This window comes from Tachyglossus aculeatus, chromosome X4 (genome assembly GCF_015852505.1).
Source record: "Tachyglossus aculeatus isolate mTacAcu1 chromosome X4, mTacAcu1.pri, whole genome shotgun sequence".
NCBI lineage: Eukaryota > Metazoa > Chordata > Mammalia > Monotremata > Tachyglossidae > Tachyglossus > Tachyglossus aculeatus.
In genome coordinates, this window is record NC_052098.1 from 49,648,552 (window position 1) to 49,676,332 (window position 27,781).

General features: G+C 44.4%; 1 protein-coding gene across 1 annotated transcript in view; it reads left to right on the forward strand.

The window, feature by feature from the left end:
* Positions 1–27,781, forward strand: part of ELP1 (elongator acetyltransferase complex subunit 1) — a 55,966-nt gene that overhangs the window by 25,208 nt on the left and 2,977 nt on the right. Inside the window, exons 14-34 of the mRNA XM_038769598.1 lie at positions 461–649; positions 753–859; positions 1,329–1,432; positions 3,038–3,091; positions 3,193–3,298; positions 4,277–4,392; positions 6,178–6,251; positions 7,144–7,222; positions 7,539–7,618; positions 8,333–8,470; positions 9,384–9,469; positions 9,992–10,140; positions 14,597–14,720; positions 15,120–15,217; positions 15,688–15,889; positions 17,344–17,405; positions 20,671–20,733; positions 21,249–21,309; positions 23,815–23,928; positions 25,115–25,226; positions 27,050–27,177. Coding sequence (XP_038625526.1) covers positions 461–649; positions 753–859; positions 1,329–1,432; positions 3,038–3,091; positions 3,193–3,298; positions 4,277–4,392; positions 6,178–6,251; positions 7,144–7,222; positions 7,539–7,618; positions 8,333–8,470; positions 9,384–9,469; positions 9,992–10,140; positions 14,597–14,720; positions 15,120–15,217; positions 15,688–15,889; positions 17,344–17,405; positions 20,671–20,733; positions 21,249–21,309; positions 23,815–23,928; positions 25,115–25,226; positions 27,050–27,177 — 2,246 coding nt within the window. The remainder of the gene's footprint in view (positions 1–460; positions 650–752; positions 860–1,328; positions 1,433–3,037; positions 3,092–3,192; positions 3,299–4,276; positions 4,393–6,177; positions 6,252–7,143; positions 7,223–7,538; positions 7,619–8,332; positions 8,471–9,383; positions 9,470–9,991; positions 10,141–14,596; positions 14,721–15,119; positions 15,218–15,687; positions 15,890–17,343; positions 17,406–20,670; positions 20,734–21,248; positions 21,310–23,814; positions 23,929–25,114; positions 25,227–27,049; positions 27,178–27,781) is intronic.

Genomic DNA, 27,781 nt, shown 5'->3' on the forward strand with positions numbered 1-27,781 from the left:
GTTTCTTGGCATCTGCAAGTAGTGGAATAGCAGGCTACCCCACGTCTCATTCTCACTCACCCTCTCAATTCACCTCCTCTCAAGGCTTTTAAACATTTGGAGAGTGCCTTTCTACATGGCTAGTGACTAGCTGAGTGAGAGGTTTGTCAAATGATTCTACCAACACCTGCACTGCCATTGTGCTGCAAGAGATGGTGTCTAATTTCTATCATTATATCCTTTCCCAGCGCTTAGCACAGTGCTCTGCTGCACACAGCGCTGAATAAATACTATGACTACTACTACAGGGGGAAACAGTTGAATGAGGCTTTTGCTCAAATTCTGCTTGAATTTAATCGTCTTCCAAATCTATTTCCAGACCACCCGTTTTATATGTTAATAACTGAGGCCAGGCTATTATTTTAAGAAGTCCTTTTAAAACCTCTATCCCTGTGTCGATTTTCCTGAACATTTGAAACAGAATTGAGTTTGAGAGCCGAGAAGACAAGGAGGTGAACCCCTTGAATCTGTGTCTTCTCACCTGGATCCAAGACTGCACTTTCTTGGCCATCAGTCACGGGCAGAACCCCTTACAGTCCCTGATTCACCACCTGACTCTGGCCCCTTCTGAGCCAGGGGACAGGGACGAAGAAGGACGTGTGAATATCAGGTATTGGTGCCCTTCTTCGCGGCAATGGCAGGAATGACAGAATGCATGATAAGTCCATTTCGAGGTGCCTAATCTTGTCTGTTCTTGCCCACGTTTTTGTCAGTTCATCTGTTATCGTCGAAGGGGTCATAATCAGTCTGTGCTACCATCAGAAAACCAAGGCAGTAGCCCTACAATTAGCCGATGGACAGATTCTCAAGTACCTCTGGGGTGAGTTGCCACGGGTGGGGTTAGAGGCGAGTTAGCCAACTCTCCGAGGTAAACAGTTTAGCTTTTGTGAAAGCTGTCAGTCTGCACCAAAAGGCTGTCGCTTTTAAAATGATCTCCAAACTACAGAAGAGTGGAGCCGAAGTAATCCCAAATCTCCAAGTTGCACTTTGCGGCCTTTATCTCTCTCAGTTGTTCAGAACGGTCATGGCTTCTCTTTCATCTTTTGATGGGGTACAGCAAAGCTGTATACTGTACAGAAAGGTGCCATACCGTGATGGATTTACACCCCCTCCCCCCCACACTTAACCTGGTATTAGTCCATGTTTTGAAAGGCACTGGGGCAGGAATTGTCTCTCTCTGTTGCTGAAGTGTACTTTCCAAGCACTTAGTACAGTGCTCTGCACACAGTAAGCGCTCAATAAATGCGATTGAATGAATGAATGATTCATCCTTTTTATTAAATCTGTAGAGTCTCCAATCCCAGCTTTCGAGCCGTGGAAGAACCGCAGCGGCTTTGCTGTCCAGTTTCCCTATCCCTGCATCCAGACCGCGGTGGCCATGATAGGTGGAGAAGTAAGTGTGTAGTGGGAAGGGAGTTGCAGTGCCAAAGGAATGAGCGTTGTCTGTCAGTTCATCAGTCAGCGGTCTATATCGAGCTCCACTCTGTATGTAGCTTTTAATTGGTGACAGACAGGGTACGGGCCCCACCCTAGAGGCACTTATGGCCTCCTGGGAACAAAGCAGGAACCCAAATTCATAACAGAAATAAAGGTGCCTTCAAAATGGAGTCTTCCACATCACAGGTGACAGAAATTAGTGAGCAGTTTGGGAAGCAGCATGGTCTAGTGGATAGAGCATGAGCCTGGGAGTCAGAAGGGCATTTGGTTCTAATCCCGTCTCTGCCATTTGCTGTGTGACCTTGGGCAAGTCATATAACTTCTCTGGGCCTCAGTTCCCTCCTAAAATGGGGATTACAACTGGGAGCCGTATGTGGGACACAGGGATTGTGTCCAACCCGACTACCTTGTATCTACCCCAGTGCTTAGAACAGTGCCTGGCACACAGTAAGTGCTTAACAAATACCATTATTGTTATTATTATTAGAATGCAAGTTCTGAGTAGGAAACCAAATACCCAGCAATTTCTCAGGTTTATATGTCCCTACAATTCCTAGAGATAGAATCTAAGCAAGGTCATTGGTTAAATTCCTCCCCCATTCCCATGTTCTGCTTCTTGCAGCTTTGGCGGTTTATGCAAAAACTCCAGGGTAAGCTGAATTGAGCACTCAAGCATTGATTTCCTGGTGCTGTAGAAATGGATACAAAGTAGTGGGCTCAAATACTGTGTCTGTGAATTGTGGATTATTGCACACAAATTAAATGTGGAAAGAAAGAGTCAGAGCTCAACAAATGCCTGCATTGGCTGTTAATGTTATTGTTAATCACTGTTTATAAGTGAGTAATCCTGTGTGTAATTAACAAAGGCCACAGCAGAGAAGGATTGAGTTAAGGCATCACACTAGCAAAACCACAACAGATGAGGCAAAGGCAGAGAACCTCTAAAGTGATATTTTAGTTTATTATTTTTATGGTATTAAGTGTTTACCGTGTGCTAGGCACTGTACTAAGCACTGGGGTACATACAAGTTAATTGGGTTGGACACAGTCCCTGTCCAACATGGAGCTCACAGTCTTAATCCCCATTTTTTTTTTTAACAGATGAGGTAACTGAGGCCCAGAAAAGTGATGTGACTTGCCCAAGGTCACACAGGAGACAAGTGGCAGAGCTGGGATTAGAACCCAGGTCCTTCTGACTCCCAGGCCCGTGCTCTATCCATTGGGCCACACTGCGTTTCTAGTTGGTGATCTAGTTTATTTGGTGAACTAAGCAAACCATGAGTTATTTTGTTTCATGTGACCAGAGCACATGTGATTCTGACTCTCTAGTTACAGCTTGTGTTGCTATTTTTTCAGTATAAGTTAGGCCCCGTTCTACGAAGGTAAACTTGGCAAATAAACCACGCTCCCTCTTCTGAGTAAGGTCTCCATAAATCCTCAGGAAAAATAGCTGCATTATTTTTATGCATTTGGGGTTTATTTAGGATTTTTTTTCATTTTTGAACAGGTCTGAACCATCACTAATGGATTTAATAATGGTTGTTTTCATCTCCCCTTGTAGGAGTGCATCCTAGGTCTGTCGGACAAGTGCCGTTTTTTCATTAACGATATTGAGGTATCTAGATTTATTGGGGGACTAGTTCCACTCTTTACAGCTTTACAAGTATGTGCAGGGAGAGGTAACTTTCTCCCTTTACTTTCCCTGTTATGTTATAGGTTGCATCGAATATTACATCATTTGCAATATATGATGAGTTTTTACTGCTGACAACCCATTCCCACACCTGCCAGTGCCTGTCATTGAAAGATACTTCATTTAAAGGTATATATCATTTATTCATTTTATATATATATAAAAGTGTTTTGTGTGTGTGTATATATATATATATTCATTTTTCATGTCTGTGCACTCAGTAGCAGAGCCTTGCTGACTTTAGAATTCTCCCTCTACTTTAGCTTTTCATTAGAAAATCCCAAGATGGGAAAAGATTTTGAGAGGATCCTTTAGTTGGTCATTCCGCCTTTGGGCAGGCCCATGTTTATGCCAGGCTGTTTTTTTAAATCCCTCCAGAGGTGGAGATTGCACAGCCTTCTTTAGTCAGTCGAGTGCTTACTGTGTGCAGAGCCCTGTACTAAGCGCTTGGGAGAATACAGTTTGAGTTGGTAGACAGGGTCCCAGCCCACAAGGAGCTTCCAGTCTAGAGCGGGAGAGCGAGGTTAACCTAGGTTACAAAAGGGGGAAGTGGGTGAATATAACCTTCTTCTGATGTTTAACAACCCTCAGTGCCAGGAAAGGTGTTCCTGTATTGACCTCAAATGCCACAGTCTACAACTTAAGCCCAGGTCCTCTCGTGTCCCCAGCGGAGATGGAGAACAGCTAATCCCCTCTCTTCCTGCATCCTAATGTACTCGAAGGTCTTTTCCATGACCCCACTTGCCCCGATCACCATCTATTTGTTATCTGAACGAGCCTATGAAGTGCCACTTCCCACTGGCCGGATGCCAGAATGCCCGGCTAGTGTGCTTTCTCATTCACCTAGGGAGCCCTTGCCCCAATCACAAATCCAAAACACCTGCTACCCCAAAACCTCCCCTGCCCTGAAAAAGAGAGCCGGGATAAGCTGGAGAGCTCAGTTGACAGGGGAGGCTTATCTGCGCTTTCATGGGTACTCACGTTGCTTGCTGTGTTTTATTTATGTCGGGCGTGTGGGTGGAAAGAGGTGACCTAGCTAGAGAGGGGTAGATGGGCTGAAAGCGAATGGAGTTTTTTAAGTTGTCCTGACCATTGCGGTGTCCTTAGTCTTCCAAGCAGGTTTGAGCAACACTAACGCCACAAATGAGGAAACCCTAAGGAAAGTGGAAAGGGGCTCTCGCATAGTCACCGTTGTACCCCAAGATACAAAACTCATATTACAGGTCAGTGTATAGTTCTGGTCATTTCGCTACTTGTGACTGATGGGAGACGGGGCAGGTCTAGGTGATATACCTCCTAGGAAAACAGCGCCTGCTTTCTTGATGCATGTTAGTTGCTAGTTCCAGTAACAATCATCATTATTACCGTCTTTCACTTGGCCACTTTGCGCTTCCATGCTCCAGATTCCTGTTAGTTGGGGTCCCCCCCTGCCCTCTATGATCCGCCAAGAGCTGCTGAGTGCTTACCGTGTGCAGGGCATTGCACTAAGTGCTTGGGAGAGTACAGTCTAATAGAGCTTACAGCCAAGTTTCCCGCCCATAACAAGCTTACAGTCTAGCGGGGGAGACAGGCATTAATAGAGATAAATCTATTCCGGATACGAACCTAAGTGCTGTGGGGCTGAGGGAGGAGTGAATGAGGGGTGCAAATCCAAGTCCGAGGGCAACGCGGACGGGAGAGGGAGAAGAGGAAATGAGGGCCTAGTCAGGGAAGGTTGATGGGGAATTGGCCCAGCGTCACAGCCATGAGGTCTCTTCCGGGAAGTAGCATGAGCCCGGGCCTGGGAGTCCAGAGTGACCTGATTTCTAATCCCGGTTCCGCCACCTGTCTGCTGTGTGACCGTGAGCAAGTCACTTTACTTCTCCGGGCCTCAGTTACCTCATCTGGAAAATGGGGGTTAAGACTGTGAGCCCTCTGTGGGACGAGGATTGTGTCCAACCCAATTACCGTGTATCTACTCCAGCATTTAGTACATAGTACAGCGCCTGGCACATAGTGAGTGCTTAACAAATACCACAAGTATTATCATTATTATTATCATCATCATCCCTGAGCCTCCCAGATGGGAGATGGAGGGGGATGGAAACATGGGACCCAGATGAGGGGACGGAGGTAATTCTGCACATCCAGCCCAAACGAGGACCGGTAAAGCAACAGTTGCCACCCCCTCTGCTTAGTTTGCCCAGGTCTGGGCTGTGCCCTTGTTCCTCTTCCCAGTTTGCCTCCAACTCACAGCAGCTCCGGTTCAGCCAGCCTCCTTTCAGTGCCATCGCTGCTCGTTGCTGGCAGTGGGCCTCCAAGGGAGACAGCTAACCCCCAGCAGCAAAGCAAGTGGCTCACCCCCTCACAGATTTCCAGGCTGGCAAAAGGAAAATCAGTCGTATTTCTTGGGTGGCTTACTGCAGGCAGAGCACTGGGAAAAGAGTAGAGCCACCATTTGACTGCAGCTCTGGCCCATTTCCAGCTGCAAGGGAGGGTTGAGCTGGCCCAGAAAGCCATGGGGGCGAACCCAGTAGCATTTCCCCTACAGTACCAAGCCCAAAGGGGCTATGATTGCTATGAAGTGGGCGCCTAGTAATAACAATAATAATGGTTATTATTAACAATTGGGTTTGGCCAAGCACTGTTCTAAGTGCTGGCGTAGCTACAAGATCATCAGGTCGGACACAGTTCCTATCCCACAGGGAGCTCACGGTCTTCTAAGGGGGAGGGAGAACAGGTATCAAATCCTCATTTTACAGATGAGGAAACTGAGGCTCAGAGACGTGAAGTGGCTTGCCCACGGTCATAGAGCCGACAAGTGGCAGAGCCGGAATTAGAACGCAGGTCTTGTGACTCCCCGGCTTGTGCTTCTTTCCACTAGGTTATGCCGCTTCTTCACAGGTACTAATCTTGCTCTCCTAATGGCTCTTTCGGGTGGCTGGGGAGCTATACTGTTTTCTGACAGGTTTTTTTTGGTTTGTTTTTTAAGAAGAGAAATCATTTTCAATTTTTTTGTTTGTTTAAAGATGCCAAGGGGAAACTTAGAAGTCGTTCATCATCGAGCCCTTGTTTTAGCTCAGATTCGGAAGTGGCTAGACCGGTGAGTGCTGTGTTTTGTTTTTACATCGGTGGAGGTTTTCAGTGTGTCAGTTCTGACTAGGATCATTAGAATTAGGGAATTTAACCTGAAAGGAACTTCACTGACTAACCCCTTGTTACCCTAGTCCAACTACTTATGTGTAAATTATGGGTATGATTTATACCTGCGTATCGCCCTGTGGAGATACGTAGGGTGATTCGCTCTTTTTTAAATCTCATGAATATTTAGACTGTAAGCTCGTTGTGGGCAGGGAACGTGTCTACCCACTCTGTTGTCTTGTACTCTCCTAACGCTTGGTACACTGCTGTGCATACAGCTCTCAGTAAATGACATTGATTGATATTTGATCATTTGAAAGTGATTTGTATCAGTAACATACATTCGAACCCACACGCACCTGCACAGTCAATTCTATAAATATGGGGTTTGCAATTCCAAAGAATCTTAATGTTAAAGAGAATCACATTGCACTATTTTGGAAGAAAAATATTGAATTGTTTTCAGACACATCTTATTAGAAGAATATTCCTTAATTCTGCCTTCATATCCTATCCAAAGTGTGTCGTTAAAATACTTGCCATGGAATGAACGAATCAGTCAGTGGTATTTATTGAGCATTTATTGTGTGCAGAGCACTATATTAAACACTTGGGAAGGTGCAGTACACTGGAGTTGATAGACATGATCCGTGTCCACAAAGATCTTATAGTCTGTGGTGCTTGGTTCATCATAGGGTCTTAAGCTATTTCCACAGTGGAAAAAAAAAAGAGTATTTGGGTTTTCACTCTTTATTGTAGTGATTTGGAAACTGGATTTGCCTATTGAGAATATTTTTTTAACCTAATAAATTTCAGTGAAATGAATTTTCCATCCATTCTATTTCTTCCTTCAGGCTTATGTTTAAAGAGGCATTTGAATGTATGAGGAAGCTGAGAATTAATCTCAATCTGATTCATGACCATAACCCAAAGGTAAGTGTCATTCTGCCCATGTCGTGAAAGCAAAATAGAATTAACAGCTTCCCTTCTTCCTATAAATGTTAATCCAATTTGTGAAAAAGACACAATTAAGAATAATAATATGCAAAATGTCTGCCGTGGCCACTAAAAATGGGCAGTTTCTAAACTGAGTTTCCCTGAAATTGTAACATTACTTTTTGTGATTTTCCAAAGAGCCTTTCATGTGAAAGCCTGTGGTTTTAGCTGTAATTCTAGGGTGAGTTGCTCTTTTTTGTTTTTTTTTGTATGTTTGATCATTTGAAAGTGTTTTGTTTTGTATTTTTGTTAGGTGTTTCTTGAAAATGTGGAAACCTTTGTAAAGCAGATTGATTCCGTAAACCACATCAATTTGTTTTTCACAGAATTGAAGTAAGTAGCATATTTTAAGTAAAAATACAGTCCTAGCCTTTGAGCAGAAAGATCTGGAAAAATAAGTGCTGAAGAAATAATCCTAGAAAGGTCCATTTCAGATAACTTGTAGTTATCTATTACTGGTTTTGAGTTAATGAGACAGTTATTTGTTATCTAGTCTATGTAATAGTGGGCATTCTACTGAGTAGACTCATTTTTTTAGAATTTGTAGAGTCACCCTTTTTCTCAGTTGCATTTTTTCTCACTAGCTCTTTACAAATGTGGCCTCAGTCTTTAAGTGAGCAGCGTCAAAATCCAAGCCATCCTAAATTATGACTTCTTCTCATTTTAGCGAATTCTATACAAAATCACATTTTTGATAGGAAAACAAGATGGTAACTTTTGGATCTGATTCCGGTGGGGCTGTTTTTAATACAAGCTGATGCAGTAATTATCTTAAATTGTAAGCTTTGGAAATTCATTTGTATAACTAATCTTTCACTGGGAAGAAGAGAACTGCCAGGTGTGAAAGTGGAGTGCAATTACAGATGTACGGCTTGGCTTATTGCCATTGATGAATAATTTCATCACTGCACAGGATGTCCTAGAAAGCTTTTCCAGGGCTTAATTTTACTTTAGCACATTCGAGAGCACATTAGTAGCTAGCTGGGTTCATATTATGGGAACTCAGTTGAGTACAGTTTTGGGTGTTTTTGTACTTGTCTGTCTTAGGGAAGAAGACATCACAAAGACTCTGTACCCTCCTCCGGTTACCAGTAATGTCCAGCTATCCAGGGGTCCCGATGGTAGAAAGGTGGACCTTGTTTGTGATGCCATGAGAACAGCCATGGAGAACATAAATCCTCACAAGTATGTGGAATGTAAAATAAAAATGGTGTGGCATTTGAAGTGGTTTTACTGATTTTTGGTGGGGGTGAGTTGTGCTCCATGCGCGTGCTCATCTTAGAACTTACTTGGTCTGACTGTCCTTTTCCTTGAATAAAAGCAGAAGGGGACCTTACCAAGAGGAAAGTCTTTGGCAATTAAATAGGCAGCGGAGAGAAGACTGGTGCCTGTATCATTGGCCTAGTCAAAGCACCAGTCTTCCAAGTATTAAAAATAGATAATGGTGGACTATATGTTAATTCAATTTTAGAACAGAAGAGTAAATTAAATGTCATTTAAGGTAGGCTTCAGCAAATACGGTCATCGTGTCGGCCACATCAGATAGAATTAGGCCCCTGTCCTTGGCAACCTATACAGGATGTCATTTGATTTCTGGCTATATAAAAGTGTTTGTTTTTGAGATGTAAAGTTGGTGTGGTTTACCCGTAGTTGCCTAGTTGTCTCTCCTTGCTTAGACCTTTAGAAAATTATATTTGAATGTTTGGAAAATTCAGGCTAGGCTCTCAAAAATAGAGTGATCCCACTTGATTTATTTTCTCCCCTTCCTCCGATCTTGGTGGCATTTCTCTCAGCTACCTTGAAATCTGATTTTGTCCCGGAAGTCTTCTGGTCCGGTGAAACTGAGTTGCAATTGATCCTCATACTTATGAGTCCAATTCTGGTCTCACTCTAGGTACGTGATTCCTTTGGAAATAAAGACAAAAGGAGAAATTCAGCCATTCCTGAATAAGCGACAATTATAGCATCTCTCCTGGAGGAGACTTGAACCTCCTTTTTTTTTTTACCCCACTTTGCCTTACAGGTTAAAAACAAAATCAAATGAAGATTCAGTGACCCCAAGTAGCAAAACACTTCTTATTCTTCCTCTCTATCCCAGGTACTGCTTATCAATATTGACCTCCCACGTGAAGAAGACAACACCAGAATTGGAAATCGCACTGCAGAAGGTCCATGAGCTTCGAGGTGAAGTATTAACAAAGTACATCACCATTAGGGAGCCAGATTTAATTTTCAGCAACCGAAACATAGAGCCAGCAATAAGCAAAGCAAGTGACATTAAATGGCTGCACTACAGGATGTGGAGCATGATATTTCTGAATTGTCTAGTGCCGTTAGGCTCACAGGTGCCCAAGAATTTCTTAGAAGTATGGGGGTGGAAATTGGGCAGCTGTTTCAGCGGGGCACAAGTGGGAAGAGGCGAAGGGTTTCAGCTCATTGCGGGCAAGGAACGTGTCTGTTTATTGTTATAGTGTACTCTCCCAAGTGCTTAGTACAGTGCTTTGCACACAGTAAGCACTCAATAAATACCATTGAATGAATGAAAGAGCCGAGAGCCCAGAAACCACTCTTTTAGGTCTTTGCAGCCCTATTTGGAAACTAAGGTCTTGTCAGAGATGTGAATGTGCAAAGCTGGGAGTCCCACTGTTAACAGTTGCCATTGACATGTGCTGTTTCTTTTTTGTTTTTTGTTTATTAATGCTATAGAAAATACTCATTCTGCCCCGGATGCTGTCAGTGCTGAGGAAGCACTAAAATATTTACTTTTTTTGGTGGATGTCAATGAGCTTTACAATCATTCCCTGGGGACGTACGACTTTGATTTGGTCCTCATGGTTGCGGAGAAATCCCAAAAGGTATGAAGATGCTTCATTTTTCTCCTCTCCCTGCTTAAAGGTTCATTTAAGCTGCTGGGGTTGCAATGCTTGTTCCTAGCAGAGGTTGGGGTTGGTGAGAGAGAGAGAGACTTTTCCAGTGCAAACCAGCACCAGTAGTGCAAAAACAACTCAGGCAAATGGCCTTTTGCCTCTTCACCATTGGGGACTGAGGGACGTTCACCCCTAACGTGAAGGGGCTGGAAAAGGTGGATTACTGGATTTTTTTATGGAAAGTACCGAAATCAGTCCGTAGTATTCATTGTGTGCAGAACACTGTACTAAGTACTTGGGAGAGTGCAATAGAGTTAGAGGACTTGATCCCGGCCCTCAAAATGTTGACAGCCCAGTGGAGGAGAAAGACCTACAAAGTAGAGAAGAAGAGAGCGGAAAGATGTGTTTGGGGCTGAATAGGTGCTTAAAAAGTAGAGTATGTAAATCAGTATGTACCAAAGTGCTACAGGTGGATGATAAAGCCTAAGTGTGGAGATGATGCAAGAGTGCTGATGGAGCAATTAGGAGGACATGTCCTGGAGAGAGAAATAAGTCATGGGAGAATGCTTTCTAGAGGAGATGGGATTTGAGGAAGGTTTGGGAGGTAGGGAGCTGTGTTCTGACAAATTGACAGGGGGGCAAGATGAGTTCCAGGCCAGGGGAAGGGAATGAGCAAGAGTTCGGACACGGGAGAGACGGGAACGAGGCACATTGAGAAGGTTAGCTTGAGAGGATCGAGATGTACTAGTTGGGGTATAATGGGATCAGGTAAGAATGAGAGAGCTGATGGAGCGAGCGGTCTCGGGGGGAGTGAAAAGGGCAGAAATCAGATTGTAGAGGGTCAAGAAGAGAGTTGGCGGAGTGGAGATGCCAGGCGTATTCAACCCATTCAAGGAGTTTGGACAATCAATCAATCATCATCATCAATCGTATTTATTGAGCGCTTACTGTGTGCAGAGCACTGTACTAAGTGCTTGGGAAGTACAAGTTGGCAACATATAGAGACAGTCCCTACCCAACAGTGGGCTCACAGTCTAAAAGGGGGAGACAGAGAACAAAACCAAACATACTAACAAAATAAAATAAATAGAATAGATATGATCAATCAATCGTATTTATTGAGCACTTACTGTGTGCAGAGCACTGTACTATAAGCGCTTGGGAAGTACAAGTTGGCAACATATAGAGACAGTCCCTACCCAACAGTGTGCTCACTGTCTAGAAGGGGGAGACAGAGAACAAAACCAAACATATTAACAAAATAAAATAAATAGAATAGATATGTACAAGTAAAATAAATAAATAGAGTAATAAATATGTCCAAAATATATACATATATACAGGTCCTGTCGGGAAGGGAAGGAGGTAGGACGGTGGGAATGGAGAGGGGGAGGAGGGGGTGAGGAAGGAGGGGGCTCAGTCTGGGAAGGCCTTCTGGAGGGGGTGAGCTCTCAGTAGGGCCTTGAAGGGAGGAAGGGAGCTAGCTTGGCGGATGTGGGGAGGGAGGGCATTCCAGGCCAGGGGGATGACATGGGCCGGGGGTCGACGGCGGGACAAGCGAGAATGAGGCACGGTGAGGAGATTAGCGGCAGAGGAGCCGAGGGTGTGGGCTGGGCTATGTAGAAAAGAGAAGGGAGATGAGGTAAGAGGGGGCAAAGTGATGGAGAGCCTTGAAGCCGAGGGTGAGGAGTTTCTGCCTGATGCGCAGGTTGATTGGTAGCCACCGGAGATTTTTGAGGAGGGGAGTAACATGCCCAGAGCGTTTCTGGACAAAGACAATCCGGGCAGTGGCATGAAGTATGGATTGAAGTGGGGAGAGACACGAGGATGGGAGATCAGAGAGGAGGCTGATGCAGTAGTCCAGACGGGATAGGATGAGAGCTTGAACGAGCAGGGTAGCGGTTTGGATGGAGAGGAAAGGGCGGATCTTGGCAGTGTTGCGGAGCTTGGACGTGAGGGGTGAATGAGAGAGCGGAGTCGAGGATGACACCAAGGTTGCGGGCTTGTGAGACGGGAAGGATGGTAGTGCCGTCAACAGTGATGGGAAAGTCAGGGAGAGGGCAGGGTTTGGGAGGGAAGACAAGGAGTTCAGTCTTGGACATGTTGAGTTTTAGGTGGCGGACAGACATCCAGATGGAGATGTCCTGAAGTCAGGAGGAGATGCGAGGCTGGAGGGAGGGGGAGACAGCAGGGGCAGAGATGTAGATCTGGGTGTCATCAGCGTAGAGATGATAGTTGAAGCCGTGAGAGCGAATGAGGTCACCAAGGGAGTGAGTGTAGGTTGAGAACAGAAGGGGACCAAGAACTGAACCTTGGGGAACCCCCACAGTAAGGGGATGGGAGGGGGAGGAGGAGCCTGCAAAAGAGACTGAGAATGAACGACCGGAGAGATGAGGAGAACCAGGAGAGGACGGAGTCTGTGAAGCCAAGGTTGGATAGCGTGTTGAGGAGAAGGGGGTGGTCCACAGTGTCGAAGGCAGACAGAGATGGGGCAGTTGCTGGAATGGGCAGTGGGGTTCAGAGAGGGTTTGGGTTATTTGGGGAAAACATGAGCATGCTTGAAGACAAAAGTGAGGAACCGACAGAGTGAGAGGTTGCAGGTGACAGTGTGGGAAGAAGAGTGGTTATGAGTGTTTTGAGACTGAGAGGGGATGGGGTCAGAGGCATAGGTTGAAGGCGTAAATTTTGTGAATAGTCAGAGCTTCTCTTGGGACACGGCTGGGGAGGATGAGAGACTGGACGTAGGAGTGAGCAGGAGTTGGGGAAGGAATTGGGGAGGTTTTGAGGAGCTCCCGCCTGAAGATTTTGATTTTGAAGACAAAGTAGTTTGGTAAGATCATCAGGACAAAAAGGAGTTGAGGTTGGGGCACTGAGGGTACAGGAAGGAGTTGAAGGGGAATAGTCGGTGAGGGGTCATGGACTTGGGAGTTGGAAAAATAATGTTTCTAAGCAGGAAAGGGCAGAATTCTGGCCGAAAAAGGACTACTCATACCCGTTCTTGGTTTCTTATCGTTTACTGTTACAGAACTTTCCCTTCTGTCCTAAGATAACTTAGTTCTTTTAGGTGGCCTGGATGGGAAACCTAATCAGAAGCCTTTTGAAAATCTAAAATGTGTTCTGTCCACCAATTTTTCCCCCCCTCCTTCTGTGCTAATTGATCCCTTCTAAAGAGTCCAGCAGACATGGTTTTTTTAACCCTCACAGAACCATGTTTTCTTTCCCCAAACTAGTTGTATTTTTTCTAAATATCTACTAATCACAAGCTCACTTACAGAGTCTACCAATTTGCCATTTTTAGAAGTGATACTCTCTGGCGTAGGATCCCTAATATCACTTCTAGAACCAGGTTTCTAGAGGAGCCACATTGGCAAACTGACAGTCCTCCAATACAGGGGCTGCTTTTAATATGTTACACACTCATGCCTCAAGTTCCACAACCCCCTGAGTAGAGAGAGTCAAAGGAGATGTCTAGTTTGGGTCCCAGATCTCATTGATCTTAAATGGTCATCTATTTCATGACTTAAGCATGTGTGAGTTATCCATTTATTTGGGGAATTTTTTTTTGAAAGGGGACAAGTAAACGTAAGTGGAAGACCCAGAAGATTAAAACCCAGAAATTTAACTTACCAATTTCCGAACTTTGAGCTCTTCAGAAGAAAATGTCTTAAAAAATAGACAAAGTATCATCATTTTTGCCACAGAAGAAGCCACACATACTTTCACCTACTGCTATGCAGAGCCTACGTAACTTAATGTGGTTCCTGTAATTTATTTATCTATCCTTTGGGGACTTAATTATAGCATTTATTAAGGACTGAGCACCAGTCCATGATGATCATATTCGGACACCGTCCTTGTCCTACAACAAGGCTCACAATCTGTTTTGTCCCCATTTTGCAGGTGAGAAAACCGAGGCCTGTGCACTTTCCCCTAGGCTGCTCAGAGTTGTGTGTGTCATCATTCTCCTGGGGGAAAAAAATATTAAAAGCAATTCATGCATGTATTGACCCTAACATTCTTGTGGTGGTGTCAGATATTGAACATAAATACATCCAACACCAATAGCTCTATTTTCAAGTGCATAAGAGACATCCTTTGTATATTAACTGATTGATTCCCTATAGTGTGAATTTATGTCATGGTCACCAGGAACTGAACATTTTCAACTGTATTCCACCACCTGTTAATTGAAAATAAGGGGAGTAAAGCATGTCAGAAAATTACTGTATGTGTAGAAGTGGTCCATGACTATCTCCTTCAAGACATTTTTATTTTCTTCATAACTTTCAAAATAGGGTCACATTTTAATTAAGAATTGTGGAATATTGCTTTAGGTGAAAAATCAGTAATGGAGAAAATTCACTAGCATTTAGCAAAACTGATTCTAATGAAATAGATTGACCTTCAAGGGAATTTACTGACACATTCTTGTCTTATTTTTCAGGACCCCAAAGAGTATCTCCCATTTTTAAATACACTTAAGAAAATGGAGATTAACTATCAACGTTACACTATAGATAAGTACTTGAAAAGATATGAGAAAGCTGTTGGCCACCTAAGCAAATGTGGTAAGTGTGGAAAGAAAGCCTAGATTATTTTAATTACCCTGATATCTCCCCAAGCTATTTTGTGTGCTAGATTATTGATTCTGTTCAATCAAGCAATTAATGAATGGTGTCCTGAGTGTGGAACAGCATATTAAACTATGGCTGCTTTTGTGTAATAGAGCTTAATGACATATTACAAAGTCAGGCCAGTTTATGGTGTTTTATGTGTGTCAGAGAAAAGTTTCTTATGTTCAAAGAGGGTACTTGAGGCTCATTTAATTTTGTCACTTGTTCACTAAAAAGATGAATTTTCAGTAAAGATATATGGAGAATGCACATGTGTATTTTGAGAAAAAACACTAGGTAGGTGAGCCAATTAAGGCAAAGTGGATTTCACTCTGGCAAATTATTTTCCCACAGGGCCAGAGTATTTCTCAGAATTTTTAAACTTGGTAAAGGACAAAAACTTATATAATGAAGCTCTGAAGTTGTATCCGTCTAGTTCTCAGGAGTACAAGGTGAGTGAAGTGGTATGAAGAGTAAGTTTCTTGTGGAATCTCTAGACTGTAAGCTCCCTGTGGGCCGGGAACGGGTTTACTAACTCTGTTCTATTATTCGCTCTCAAGCGCTTTGTTCAGTGCTCTGCACACTGAAAACGCTCAGTAAATAGCATCGATTGATTGGAACCAGTTGGGTCCATTGTATCTTGCCTTGTCCTCTTTGGAAGTGGGGCCCAACTCCATCCTGAACCTTAGGGTATCACGCTTGACCAAATTGTTGTTGCGGCATTTGTTCAGCAACCTACTGTGTGCCGAGCACTGTACTAAGTGCTGGGGTCGACACGAGATAATCAAGTTGGATGCAGTTGTTGCTTAGCTTTTCTAAGTAGCTAACTGATGGGGGAGTATCAAGCTAGCCCACATTGATGCAGGATTTCTTGATTCACTGTTGAACAAGCACATGGTCTTGTTACCTTTAATCTTTATAGGATATCAGTGGTGTTTATGGAGAACAGTTGAAGCAGAAAAATCTCTTTGAACAAGCAGGGCTGGTTTTTGCCCGCTGTGGTGCATATGAGAAGGCTCTGGAGGCTTTTTTGACAAGTGGCAGCTGGCAGCAAGCCTTCTGTATGGCTGCCCAGCTTAGTTACACAAGAGACCAGCTGGCTGGCCTGGGCAGGACTTTGACAGGTAAGAATTTCTGTTGCAGTACCGTTTCTTCTAAAGGGTCTTGGTTACAGAGTGACAGAGGAAACCGCCGGTGTCCGACTCCTCATAAAATGAACCTCGTTTCACCCACCTTTTACCCCACTGGTCATCGATATGTGTGTTTGAGGAGTCTTCCGGTTTCCAAGCGATCAGTGAAACCCCCTACCTGTTCCTGGAAAAGCCCATTTCCTTCCATCCTTTGAAACCCTTTGGCTAAAAGTCTGAGGGGAGATTTTTTTTTTTCCAGACATGGCTATCGAGCCTCAGACCCTAATTCAGGGCACCCAGTGAGTTCAGAGCCAAATGACTGTCACCCCCGAGCCTGCAAGTTCTTGAGAGGCAGGCATTCTTTTCCTTCATACCCACTATCAGGATGAGGCATAGCTGGAGAGAGGTTTATCTGAATTCCATGGCACTGAGGTGACAGTAGTTACCATTGCATGAACAACGGGAAGCAGACTGGCCTAGTGGAAAGAGCATAGGACTTGGAGTTGGAGGACTTGGGGTCTGATCCCGGCTCCACCACTTGGGCAAGTCCCTTCACTTCTCTGTGCCTCAGTTTCCTCAACTTTAAAATGGGGATTCAGTAACTGGTCCCCCCCCACGTAAAGTCCGAGCCCCATGCGAGACTGTGTCCTACTTAACCTGTACCTACCCCAGTGCTTAGAAAAGTGTTTGACGCGCAAGTAAGTGCTTAACAATTACCATTAAAAAACGTCAAACGGCTATACATTTGACTGCCTTTTTCCTTCTTTTTGGAAAGTGTTTCATTTATCCTTTTGAGGATCAGTTCTTGGTTTCCCTAGTCCAATTGCTTTTCCTTTCCTCTATGGAGACTTTTGGCCCCTGTTTTTTTCCATAAATCTATAACCAGATATGGCTTGTAGATGTAAGAGCAATCTAAATAAAAGGCAGGGTTATAGAATTGATTTCCAACACTGTTTTGGCTTCTCTTTTTTGCTTCTTGGCACAGGCCAAAAAGAAAACCATCCAATCCCCGAGTTATTGCTACTCTGAACTGTGCGTAACCATTTTGGCTTTTATTGTTTAAATTTGGAAGTACCGTACTAAGGCACATAAGTGAATTCAAGTATGTGCCTATTAGCAGATAATTCTGTAATTTTGTTCTGTTCCAATTGAGTACTCGATATAGTATTGTGTATTACCTCATCTCTTTGTGGTGTGGTGCACTGTGAAGAACTTGACGTTGTTTTTCTTAAAGAGAAGTGTGTTCATCATTAAGCCTTAAGAGCTATCTGTCACTTCAGAATATTTAAAGTAGGGAATTATGTTTTTCCACATTGGGCACCTTCAAAAAACTGGTCATTTAGAATTAAGAAATGAATGCGTTTGCTACCGTCTTAATGTTTCCGGAATGTTTAGTGTCCTATACAAAGCAGCTATTCTTCAGTGCTTAATTCTCTTTTGCTTTGCAGGCAAGCTAGTTGAGCAGAGGAAATACAGCGAAGCCGCTGTAATTTTGGAACAGTATGCCCAGGTAAAAAAAAAAAAAAAAATTCTCCTCGTATCCTTTTTTGCTTCTCTTAGCAGCTCCCCTCTTCAGAAGGGGAGAAAAATATATGTACCTTCATCTGCCATAGGACTGCAGTAACACAGTGCTAATTCGGATTAGAGGGAATACAAGTTTTAAATTGTAGAATTTTGGAAAATTGTGGTTTTTCCACCATATGCCCATCCTTTTTCATACTGAACATATGGATATACAGAGCAACATTTGGAAGGTTTATCAGTTTGATGTTGACCCTAGGGAAGCAGCGTGGCCTAGTGGAAAAAGCCCAGGCCTGGAAGTCAGAGAACCTGGGTTCTAATCTTGGCTTTGCCACTTGCTTGCTGTAGGATCTTGGCCAAGTCACTTCACTTCTCTGTATTTCAGTTTCCTCAACTGTAAACTAGAGATTCAGTACCTGTTCTCCCGCCTGCTTAGCCTGTGAGCCCCATGTGGGCCAGGGACTCTGTCTATCCTGATTAACTTGTATCTACCCCAGAGCTTAGGACAGTGCTTGACCCCTGGTGAGCACTGAACAAATGCCCCAATGAGTATTATAATGATTAGCTATCATCCTGGGATGGAAAAAAGGGGCACTGGAGAAAAGAGATGGTGGCTAACTGGAAGAGGGTAGCTGATAGGCAGAGAAAAGCTGTCTTTTTCTCTCCTAGCTCTGGCATGGGACAAGGGAAGGGAATACTGGGCAAAGGGGCATGCCGGGCAAGAAGGGTGGTGAGGGATTTTGGTCTTTTTTTAGTTTTCTGCTGAACTCTTTCCTCTTGCTCATTCTCCTACCCATTTTTTATGATGTTTGTTAAGCACGTACTATATGCCAGGCACCGTTATAAGCCCTGGGGTAGATGCAAGCTAATCAGGTTGGACATAGTCCATGTCCCACATGGGGCTCATAGTCCTAATCCTCATTTTCCAGATGAGGGAACTGAGGCACAGAGAAGTGAAGTGACTTACCCAAGATCACACAGCAAACAGAACCCAGATCCTTACCCATACCTATTCCCCCCCCATCCTCAACAAAGGAGAGTCAGGGAGTTAAAAGGGCTGATTTGAAGTTTAAAAACACCAGGCTAATGTTCTGCCCTCTCCTCTCCACCTCCTAGCCTACCCTTCTTTCTACTTCATCTCTTCTCCCCGACCCTGCTTTGCTTCCTTTCCTATGGCAGCCATTTTCTCTGGCTGATTTTTGTAATAGTTTAATACTTTACGCTTCATTCAAATTTCCGTCTAAATTATTATGAATCTCCAGTCAGTGTAGCTCAAAGTTGTGAGGGTTTACTTTATTATCGGGTAAGATAAGTAAGATATTCAGCCAGCAGTAGTAGTAGCATTTCTAGAGCACCCATTTGGTGCACCATACTGGTGCTTGGGAAGGTCAGAATAACAAAGGGACACATTCCCGGCCGACAGGGAGTTTGCACTCCAAAGGGGGAGACAAACATAATTGTTAAGCGCTTACTTTGCATTAAGCACTACTAAGCACTGGGATAGATACAAGATCATCAGGTTCCCACATGGGGCTCAGAATCTAAGTAGGATGGACAGCAGGCATTGAATCCCCATTTTGCAGATGAGGGAACCGAGGCCCAGAGAAGTGAAGTGACTTGCCCAAGGTCACACAGCAGACAAGTGGCAGAGCCGGGATTAGAATTTAAGCCCTCTGACTCTGTAAATTAGAGAGGTCAAAAAGTAAAGTGGACATATGTACATGAGGGCTAAGGGAGGGGGGAACGTGTAAATAAATTCAGAGGTGCCATTATAAACCAGCTCTTTCTCCTCAGGGAATGAGTTGAGCACTTGCTTGTAACATACTAAATCTGATTGGGTTGACACTTGGGAACTTTTTAAATCCTTCCCCCAGTCCAGTCTCCACATAACCACACCCCCCAATCATAATAGAGAACCTAGACCCAGAAGGATGATAACCAGGCTTAGAAATAGTAGCTTTGAGGATAATGAGAGGTATTTGACCTGCCCCACGCTCTCAAGGAAAATATGGCAATCTATGTACCCAACTTTTTGCTTATCTTTTTAGTGACTTCAAGGTGTTACTGGGATTAATACAACTGCTGATCATATTTTAGATGTGTATATCTGGGATTTCTTCCAAAGGGTTTGAAGGGCTTTCACTTAATTTATTGTCCATTGAGAGCCCTGTGAGGGTGGTAGGGGAAGTTATTATCACCCCCATTGTACTGATGGGGAGAGACTGTGATACACCAAGCAATTAAGCCCCATGTGAGAAGTAATGGCAGGCAGAGGGCCAGAGCCTAGTTTTCCTGAACTTCTAAATCCAAAGCTCTTCCTGTTACTTCATGTTAGGAAGTAGATCCGGGCTTTTCAATCTTTGAAGTTTTGAGAGACCCACCTGGATTTGATACTTGGTCCGATGGAGTCCCCTTTGCCAGTCTTCCTGAATCTGCCTTCCCAAACCCTCCCTCCGTATCTAATGTAAAGTCCTAAATTGTGACGATCATTACTTAATATTCACTTTGCTCATTTACCCAGTTCTTACTCTTATTTTTTTGTATTGGGTTTGAAAGAACCTAAATAACACAGAAGGAAAATTATACCCCACGTTCTCAAATGGTACTGATTAGGACCACATGCAAGACCTCTCAGCCCCCTGCCGGGAGGGCCATCAAATATGAAGAACTTTAGGCCTATAAGTGGGAGGCAGTGTGGCCTAGTGGAAAGGCCGAGGGACCGGGACTGTGTCCTAGGCCCCGCTCTGCTACCGGCCTGCTCTGTGGCCTTGGGCAAGTCACTTGACCTCTCTTGATCTGTTTCCTCATCTGTAAAATGGGGATGAGATCATCCCTGCTCTCAACTACCTCCTTGAATGTGGCCCTGTGTGGGACAGGGACTGTGCCCTATCTGATTATCTTGCAGCTTCTACTCCAGTGCTTAGCACAGTGCTGGCATACAGTAAAGTACTTAATATTGTTATTAACAGTGTAGACGATTTCAACCTTTAAAATAACTTAAATTGCAATAACTCTGGAATTTTTTTTTGTAAGAGGCTGGTCTTGCCTATTGACAAGCATGAAGTAATTTACAGTGGATCTGCCTTCAGGTCCTGCCATTTTTGCAAATTTCAAAGGAAAGTCTCTCTTCCCCCTAGCCTAATTCTCTTCTCATTTCATTTTTGTTACGCTTTGCCAAATCTGTAAAACATTGAAGGATCCTACGTAAACCAGAACTGTGCCCATTTCTTCCCCTTCCCTTCCTCCTCTTGTAGGACTATGAAGAGGCCATCCTTTTGCTGTTAGAAGGAACTTCCTGGGAAGAAGCCCTCAGACTGGTAAGGGCATTTCCAAAGTGCTCCATGTGTAATGGACTTTGGGTGGCGCAAAGGCGATATCACCCCCATTCCAGCAATTCCCAGAAGCGGGGTATTCATGGGCTCAAACAGTTAACAATGATCTCCTCCTGAAAACAGGGAAATATGATGTCGTCCACTTTCTCAAGACTGGGCCCTAATAGGTCTTTCCAGTGAGTCCTTAAGAAGCTAAGGATCCTTCGTGCAAAAAGGTTTCCCCGATTGACATTGTAAACGTTGAAGGGAAGCCAGTCTCGGTCTGGAATGTATGTGCTCTTGCTCCGAAAATGAGTCATTTGTGCTGGAATTGACTTTCTTGCCTCTTGTTATATCTGATCCTCTGGAGAGTTAATAACTCATCTTCCCAACGTGATTTTCAGGGCACTTGGTGCCTCCAAAGAGTTAAGTTCTCTTCCCCCAGAATAGTTTATTCATCATAGGAGGAGCACTCTTAATATTATTACTGTTCTTACTGTTAGGTTTTCTTTTCCCCCCAGATTTACAAATACAACAGACTTGACATTTTAGAGACCAACCTAAAACCTTCCATCTTAGAAGGTGAGTGTCTCATTTTTGGTTAAGGGTACTCTTGTGCTTCAGATGGTTTCGTTGGAGTAGCGACGGTGGGCCTTCGGTGAGGCCGAGCCCTCCTCTTTGGTCCGAGGGGCCGGCAGTCACCCTCCTGAGTTGTGGGCAGGGATGCAAATCCTTCTCTTCTGAGCTCTCCCTTGCCCTGTTAGAAACGGGCAAGCGGAAACTGACCGACTCTCTGAAGCAGCAGCCGCTCACACCGTCCCGTTCCCTCCCCGCCCGGCTCTCTCTAGCCAGGTTGAGGGGCTGCAGGATAGGAACAAAAAAGGAGTGACTGCTCTGAAGGCTCGACTACCAGTGGGGAACGAATGTTACCTCATCTGCTCCCGGCTGGTGCTCCGGCAAGGCCGTGTTCTTGCATGGCGAGGAACACACGCCCGCTGCCTACGGCCCCTATGCTGGCTTGTGACTGGTCCTTTTCCTCCTGACCCAGTAGGAAAACTTGGGTCCCGTGAGCCTCCTCATCACCATCGGCGTTAGCGTTCCAGTGACAATATGCCGCCCTCTGGGTCACAGAATCAGGCATGTTTCTTTCCCCAGGGGCTTTGGACCAGATTCCGGGTGGCTAATTTAGCATCGTAGCCAGGGTACTATTGCAAGTGAGAGCCCTGAGATTGAACTAGAGGACTTTGCTTTTTCCACCACCTCATACCATTAGTGCTGCTCTGCGGGGTACCAGTTAAAGAACTCAGCCCTGGCCCCTTAGGATGACCACTTTCGTGTTTGCTCTCTTCGGGGAGGAAGGTAGTCTATTTTCTGGGTTCCTTCAGAGAGCTGGGGGGTTTCTTTGATGGAGGTACTGTTTACTGATGAAGCTTGCTGTTTGCCTCCAGGTGGTTTTTACTTCTTCATTCTGGGCCTTGTAGGTTCTTGCCCTCCAAACCAGTCAGCTGAGAGGAAGAAGAAAGGGAGAGACTACAGTTCTCCTGTGGCCCAGTTTAAAAAAAAAAATGAAGTGGGGAAGTGGCTCTCCAAAGCAGTGTTGCAGAAATCCAGGGTCAAAACCAGTTAAAACCCTGCTCAAAGAGCTTTATGGTCTCCATAGAGTGTGCTCTTTCTTTTAGTCAGATTATAGGACATGTTGATCTGTAAAATACAAGAAGGTTTTAAATGGGGAACATTTCATTTCCTATCTTAGTACATCTTAGAGGACCTTGTGGTGTTGGTGGGGAGACATGTCAGTGGGTTCACCTAGGGTCAACACTAGCAGGACAGAATCCCTGGCTACAGGAGGTCAGACAAGCCATTTGTATCCATCATCCCTGATCCCAAGATTCTGAAAAGCATGCAGGGTTACCCTAGGTGAGCGCTGTGAACCCAGGTTATCTGCAGCCTCCTTTTTTTTTTTCCTAAGGTTGAAGTCTAAGGAGTTTGGCTGTTCCTTTGACAAATGGGGCTTAAATGATCAAATCCTAAGAATAAGATCTAGGGAGATTTGGGTTCTTCTTTTTCTGGAGGAAAAAGGCCTTATGTTTTGGTACAATACTTTTTTGGGTGGTTTGTTTGCTCAATTAATCCTGATCCACCCATCGGTGGAATTTATTGAGCGCTTACTGTGTGCAGAGCACTGTACCGAGCGCTTGGGAGAGTATAGTATAACTGAGTTGGGAGATACCTTCCCTGCCCATAATGATCCTGAGATTCAAATCAAGCACTGATGACTTGGGCTTGCCAACCGATGAGGAGCCTTACCCTCTGAGATCTGCCCACGTAGAAAAGCTCCATGCTCAAGTAAATCATTTCACTTTCTTCTTGGGAAATTGTATATCAGGTTGTTTGCAACATTTTGCCCTTTTGTGGCATCTTCTTATTGCCGGTGCCTGATGAAGTGGCCTTCCCTACCTGCTCCAAACCTGCTTCTCCTTTTGTTCTCCTTATGCCTATGACTTGCGGAACAAAAGCTTTTGAGTCGCATATTTCTGGTTGTGATTTCAGTAGACAATTTTTAAGGTTGTGGGGTGGCGGAATAATATTGTAAAAACCAAATGCGGGGCAGTCATTATAGACCGATGGGTGATCTCATTTATTTCCCACACACAAGTGCCAGTATTCGTATCTCAGTGCAAACTTGTCAGCAGCATCAAATGCTGCTCCACAGGGAATGATAATTCCTTGAATGTACGTAAACTCTTTTAAGTCTCCAAAGCGTGCTCGCCTAGTTCTTGGCTTTTCCCATAGATGAGTATGTATGTCCAGCTAGATAGTTTGTTATTTAAGATTCTGAGCTATTTAGGATAAGCCCCTGGCTCAGGAGACCCTTTGGAAACAGGTGCCAAGAGTCTGTTCTCTCGCTCTTCTGGTGGAGTTGTGGGACAAAGGGTGGGATTGTGGGAGTAGTTGGAAAGCTCTTAAGAGTCTGGTGACCCTTTTTTCCCCCATCCAAACCCTTCCTGGTTTACTTTTTTTTTTAAGTCACCTCTTTGCCGTACAAAAATGATGTTCTTCAAAATGATGTTCCTTTCTACCACGCAGCCCAAAGAAATCATCTACTGTTTATGGATTCTCAAAAAACCGTATTCACTCGCCATAAGAAGCGCTTGCTGGTGGTCCGAGAACTGAAAGAACAAGCACAACAGGGGCTGCTAGGTGAGTCTGTGAACAAGTCTAATAATAATAATAATAATGATGGTATTTAAGCGCTTCCTATGTGCAAAGCACTGTTCAGTCTACCCACTTTGTGATAGAAGGGAGGCTTTTAACACAAGGAGAAATGTTGGAGCCAAAAAATCCGCATTGCATTTTCATTGCGAAACATGTTCCAGGGACAGAGTTTCTAGACTCTCTTCTTTCCACCCACCACCTCTATGGGCCACTGGAGGATGTCTAATAGAAGGGGTAGGGGCTGACCCTCTAATGATAATAATGGTATTTGTTGAGCACTTACTATGTGCCAGGCACTGTTCTAAGTGCTGGGGTAGGTACAGGATAATTGGGTTGGACACAATCTCTGTCCCACAGTGCTCACAGTCTTCATCCTCGTTTTACAGATGAGGGAACTGAGGCACGGAGAAGTGATGTGACTTGCCCAAGGTCACCTAACAGACAGGTGGCAGAGCTGGGATTAGAACCTAGGTCCTTTTGAGTCCCAGGCCCGTGCTCTATCCAGTAGGCCATGATGCTTCTCTACTTCCTGTTCACCCAGCTCCCTATGCCTCCTGAAAAGATTTGTTTTGTTTTGCTTTTTTAATGGTATTGGAAACTTCGAGGCAGCGCTCTGACTTCCCCAGGGTAGGGGGATAGACATGACCTTTTTAAAATGCTGTTTAAAAATGTTTATAGGCGGGCACTCAGCCCAGGTAAAGGATCTGAGGGGAATCACTGAAAGTAACTGAGCAGACTGCCAATGATCTGGAAGCCAGAACTAGAACTGGGCTGGTGGAGAGAAATAACTTTAGTTAGTGTTCAGTACGCTTGAATGCATTAGCTTTATTTCAGCCTTGGGCCCACCCACCGTGTATAAATGGCAATTAGTAGTTGGAAGTCAAAGTTGGGTTAATGAGATCCCATGCTTGCTGGCAACTAGGGGCACATGTTCATCATCTCTCCCAACCAACACCAGGGACCTTAGCCATGATTTGGGAAAGTATGGCTACTTGGCGGGTGGGGGTTTTTTTGCTTGTTCATTTGTTTATCTGTTTTTTGAGACATTAGTCCTTTATTCCTGGTAGCTTTCCCAGCTGAATTCAAACTGCATTTGAAAGAAAAACTCCTGAAACGAGCATGCGGCTTCTGAAGCTGACTATAGTTCTGGTTACCCTGATCTGTTTTTCAGATGAAGAGGTGCCAAATGGCCAAGAGTCAGATCTCTTCTCTGAAACCAGCAGTGTCATGAGCGGCAGTGATATGAGTGGCAAATATTCACACAGTAACTCCAGGATATCTGCGTATGTGTTTCTCTTCTTGTTTCCCCCCAGAAAGTGCAGAGAGACTGATTTTTGTGGGCAGGGAATGTGACTACTAACTATATCATACTGGACTCTCCCAAGCACTTAGTACAGTGATTTTTGCACACCACAGGCGCTCAATAAATACCACTGAGAGGGTGCTTAAGAAAATTGGGATAATGTGCTACAGTAAATTTTTCCTGCCAACTTTCAGCATATGAGCCTGGAGACCTAAAACTTTCTTACTGCTCATATTGTGCATAATCAGCTTTTTAACCGTACATATTCTAGCGAGTTCCATTAATAATTATTGGGCACCCTCAGGGTGCATGGCACTTAAGTGCCTATTTAAAAAAGATAATTTGCCACATTTGTGTGACTCCAGGAGGGCTGTGAATCACAGGTTTTGTTGAATTCACCCCGCTGGCCCTAAGGCTGTTAAAATGTAAATCTAATCATTAACACCATCGCAGTTTTCCTCTCTTTCCAGAGAATCTATGGCAATAGGTCCCATGACCTTTTAGGACTCTCTTGATTTTAGGCCTCAAGTGATAGTATATTATTTTTCCCCCTTGCTTTTTTGACCTGGATAACTAGTAGTACTCATTGAAAAGAGACTTCATCATCGTTAATGGTATGTATTGAGCACCTACTGAGTGCAGAGCACTGTACTAAGCGCTTGGGAGAGTACAGTAGAGGTGTAATAGGCACAATGCCTGCCTTCAAGGAATTTACAATCTAGTGATTAATAAAGGGTTCACAGAGGTTTCTTTTTGAACTCAGCTGTGGGATTTTTTTTTAATTATCAAACCAATTTTTGTTGTTTTTCATTGTAGTTGTTTTTGTTCCGTTTTTCATTGTAGTTAGTAAGTACAAACTATGTGCCAGGCACTGTACTAAACACTAGTGTAGATACAAGCGACTCAGATTGGACCCAGTCCATGTCCCTCTTGTGGCTCACAGTTTTAATCCCCATTTTACAGATGAGGCATCTGAGGCCCAGACAGATTAATTATGGTATTAAGTACTCACTATGTGCCAAGCACTGTTCTAAGCAGTGAGGTAGATACAAGGTAATCAGGTCGGACGCAGTCTCCTTCCCACAGAGGTCTCACAGTCGTAATCCCCATTTTACAGATGAGGGAACTGGGGCATACAGAGGTTGTGACTTGCCTAAGGTTACACAGCAGACAAGTAGGTAACAAAGAACCTTCGAGGTTTTGAGGCACACTTATTCTACTTCCTAGTTGATCCTTGTACTTCCCATATGTCTGTCATCCCCCTTAGAATGTAGGTTCTTTGCAGACAGGGAATGTGTCTTTGGCTTCTGTTGTACTTTTCCCAAGTACTCAGTAGAAAGCATTGAGCTTCAGTAGGTGCTCACTAAATACAATTACAACCACCGCTACTTCCAAAGACGTGGCGATCAGAACGAATTGCAAAAGATCTGTCCCAAGCAGACATGGCCTAAGGAAGTTTTATTTGAGCGTTTACTGTGTGCAGACCCCTGTACTAAGCGCTTGGGAGGATACAATACAGCAAATTTAACAGAGTCACTTGCATGCTGTAAATATCACCAGTTGATTGAAATGTTCTTTTCTTGTAATTTAGACCCATATAAGTGTTCCAATAGCAAATTTGGGCTCTTAGAAGGAATGCAGTTATTTGGGAGTTTTTTGAGTTTTTTTTTAAAGCACCTCAAGTACACCTGTTGTTCAAAAATCCCATTCAGTTGGGATGTGTTAGAGGGAAGGAATCAAAATTTGGGTGCAGCTGTGAGCAAGTCTCCATGCTGAAAGTGTGACTCTCAAATCTACCCATAGGAGATCGGTCAAGAATCGCCGCAAAGCAGAACGCAAGAAGCACAGTCTGAAAGAGGGGAGTCCACTGGAGGATCTCGCCCTTCTGGAGGCCCTGAGGGAGGTTGTGCGGAGCATTGAAAAATTGAAAGGTAGGAGTCTTGTTAGCATGCAGCCAAAGCACGTGACTTTGAAATTGGAGCTACCGTGCGGGAGGACTTAAACCCATGTCTGTTATATTGTATTCTCCCAAGTGCTTAGTACAGTGCTCTGCACACAGCGCTCAATGAACATGATTGACTGACTGAGAGGTTACCCAGACCCGGCAGCCTCTGTGCACAGCTGCAGCAGCGGGGAAGAGGAGGAGCAGGGGCTGGAAAGGAGCTGGCCGGTGTGACCATTTTCTGGAGGTTTCTGGCATAGCCGCTGAGACCAAGCCCTCGCCCCAAAAGCCCAGGTTCCTTGCGGCAGCAGTGTGTCCACAGGGACGGCCACTGCTGTTGGCCAGATGGTAGGAGCAGGACTCGCTCTGCTAAGCCCTGCCTCGGTGCCTGCAGGAACCCTATTTGCCCCTCTCTGGGCGGTGACAGTGGAGAAAGCAAGGGCCACCCCCCATTCGTCTCTGATGCAGGGGTTGGGTTCTTGAAGAACCCCGCCTGATGGGAGAATCTCCCCACCATTGCCATCTCACTGTATTAGATTTTGAAAAGTTGGAAAAAACACAAAGAACCATACGGTCCAGTACTGTAAAGCTTT